Raw genomic sequence first — 2,337 nt, 5'->3', positions numbered from 1 at the left:
ACTCCGGTGTTCTATCGAAAGCTCACTGCACAGAGCTCCAGTGTTTCTGAGCACCAGAGGTAGTTAGAGATCTCAATGAGTTGGGGTTTCGATAGAACACCGACTCCTGCAGCTTCCTCCGCCCACCTCAGCTGTCATAGGCTGGGAGGACGACTGGGGAGCTGCTACTGGCTGGACGGACAGCACGGGAGAAGCAGGACACCTGGGACATGGAGGATACATTGCTTTTTTCTGCATTACACTGCTGGCCTCTGTACTCTGCATCACATCACACCACTGGCCGTTGTACTGTGCGTCAACCCGGCTGGCCTCTGTACTCGGCATTACACCACTTGCCTCTGCACTCTGCATTGTTACTGATCTCTGTTCTCTGTGTCACACCACTGACCTGGCGGAGTTAAGGGCGGGGCACAGTAGGGGTCAGGTGGGGCGACTGGTGGCGAGTAACTCTTAAGGCCTGGCTAGTAGCTCAGGACTTGAAATTTTGAGCCCTGCACTAGGCAATGTGTGAGATTGAAGCTGTCACACATTGGCTCTATAGATCGAGAACTGAGCGATCAATCTTCTCCCTGCAGAGAGCGGTTTCTGTCAGTCACTGCTACCCACAAGGATTCCCCCCTCCACTGTCTGTTCCTCCAGAGCTGAGTGGAGGAACAGATGGGGGAGGGGGCAGTCACAGTTGGCTTTGCCTTTAGAGAGGCAGATCCTTAGCTGGATTCTTCCCGGCTGAAATGTGGCTCTGCACTGTCAGCATATAGCGGACAATAGCCAGCTATGCGCTGAGTTTTGGGTAACAGGAGGACATTGGTAAATGTCCTCCTATGACCCTAAAGAGAACTACGGCCAAAAAAGGTTTAGTCATAGTTCTCATTTAGGAGTAATCGTATTAAAATAGTTGTTTTCTAATATTTGCTTCTTATTGCTGTTATAAATCAGGGAAAGCCCTACTCACAGATTTTTTTTGTTTTTTCCAGTGAACTATTTGACTGAAGAGGTGTTTCTGCTACTGCAGTCCGTTGTGGTAAGTATTTTTTTTCTCTTTGTCTCAAGCGTAGCATATTGTTAATAACTAGAGGGGCGTTATCCTGGGCCGATTTTTTATTTGCTCCAAAACACAACCCTGTACTTTGCATTCTGGTGTAAGGGTAATCACTAATGACCCATGTAGAGATTTGAATCATCTTGTACCATGCTGAAAAAAAAGAAAACTGGAGGGCGTTTGCTTGCATTTATTTTAGCTTTTCTAAAAACAATCTAAAATGGGAACAATCATATTTGGATTTAGATAAACTTTTACATTTCACCTAACCACCAGAAGGACCCTTCACACTTACAAAAATATTTTGAACCATTACACCAGGGCTTAGTTAGACTACATGTACAGTATCTAATAATAATAAATATATTTGTTTCTAAGTTTTAGCACTTGCAGATACTGTATATCCTATCTTTTAAAGAAATCACAGTACTACTTCAGGCAATATCTTCATCTTCTTTTCACCTCAGAGCGCCAATGCTGTCTTTGGTTAGACATTATTCAGAGTCTCTTCCTGGACTAAAATTGCCACTTAGATGTTAGTCATAGTCATCCTGTTGCCTTCACATTAGCCTTTTTGATCTGGGTTCTATGTAAACATATCAACACATCAGCTGCCTACTACCACTTCCCACCTTGTTACTTACTACTATTGTTACACACAGTCATTGTGATTAATGTGTTATAGAAACCAAAATGTCTCAATAGTCTTTACATCCTCTTCATCTAATTACACAGAAGTCTCCATTGTAAAATAATTAAAATTGTTGGAAGGTCACAGCCACACCTGCCGAGCTCGGCTACATTGTGACACATTAGAAATGTATTAAAGCACAATTATAGAGCAACTGTTCACTTTAACCCTAACAGTTGGATTAAAACCCCTAACCTTAAAGGGTTATTAAACCCTCTGTTTTTTGCATATATCTACTGCTCCCCACACGCTCCCGTCCGAAAATCTGAAAATTCTCGGGCGGGCACATGCGCAGTTCACATTTTCGGCCGGGAGACGAGGAGAGATACAAGGTAAGTATATGGATGGTGTGCACCCGCTTGCAGACACCGTGGGACAGGAAGTGCCAGCAAGGACAGAGGAGTCGGCGCTGGAGGGACAGATGAAACGACAGGAAAGAAGAAGATCGGATTAAGAAACATTATTTAAGGTAAGTGCTTTGATTAACATTGGAGGGAGGGAAAAATATTTTTGACTTTAACCCTTTCGCTGCCAAGCCCCCGAACATTTTTTTAATCAGCTGGCCACGCCATTTTTGCAATTTTTTCCCATTGATTTTTTTTCAACT

At 43.6% G+C, this 2,337-nt stretch overlaps 1 protein-coding gene across 1 annotated transcript in view; it reads left to right on the top strand.

The window, feature by feature from the left end:
• LOC108794298 (factor VIII intron 22 protein-like) overlaps positions 1-2,337 on the top strand; it is a 25,258-nt gene that overhangs the window by 18,057 nt on the left and 4,864 nt on the right. The window contains exon 10 of the mRNA XM_018565312.1: positions 975-1,021. Within this exon, the coding sequence (XP_018420814.1) occupies positions 975-1,021 (47 nt within the window). The remainder of the gene's footprint in view (positions 1-974; positions 1,022-2,337) is intronic.

This window comes from Nanorana parkeri, unplaced genomic scaffold (assembly GCF_000935625.1).
Source record: "Nanorana parkeri isolate BGI_ZX_2015 unplaced genomic scaffold, ASM93562v1 scaffold832, whole genome shotgun sequence".
In the NCBI taxonomy this organism is placed as follows: Eukaryota; Metazoa; Chordata; class Amphibia; order Anura; family Dicroglossidae; genus Nanorana; species Nanorana parkeri.
Note: the sequence above shows the minus strand (reverse complement) of the source record. Positions and strands in the feature narration are given on the sequence as shown.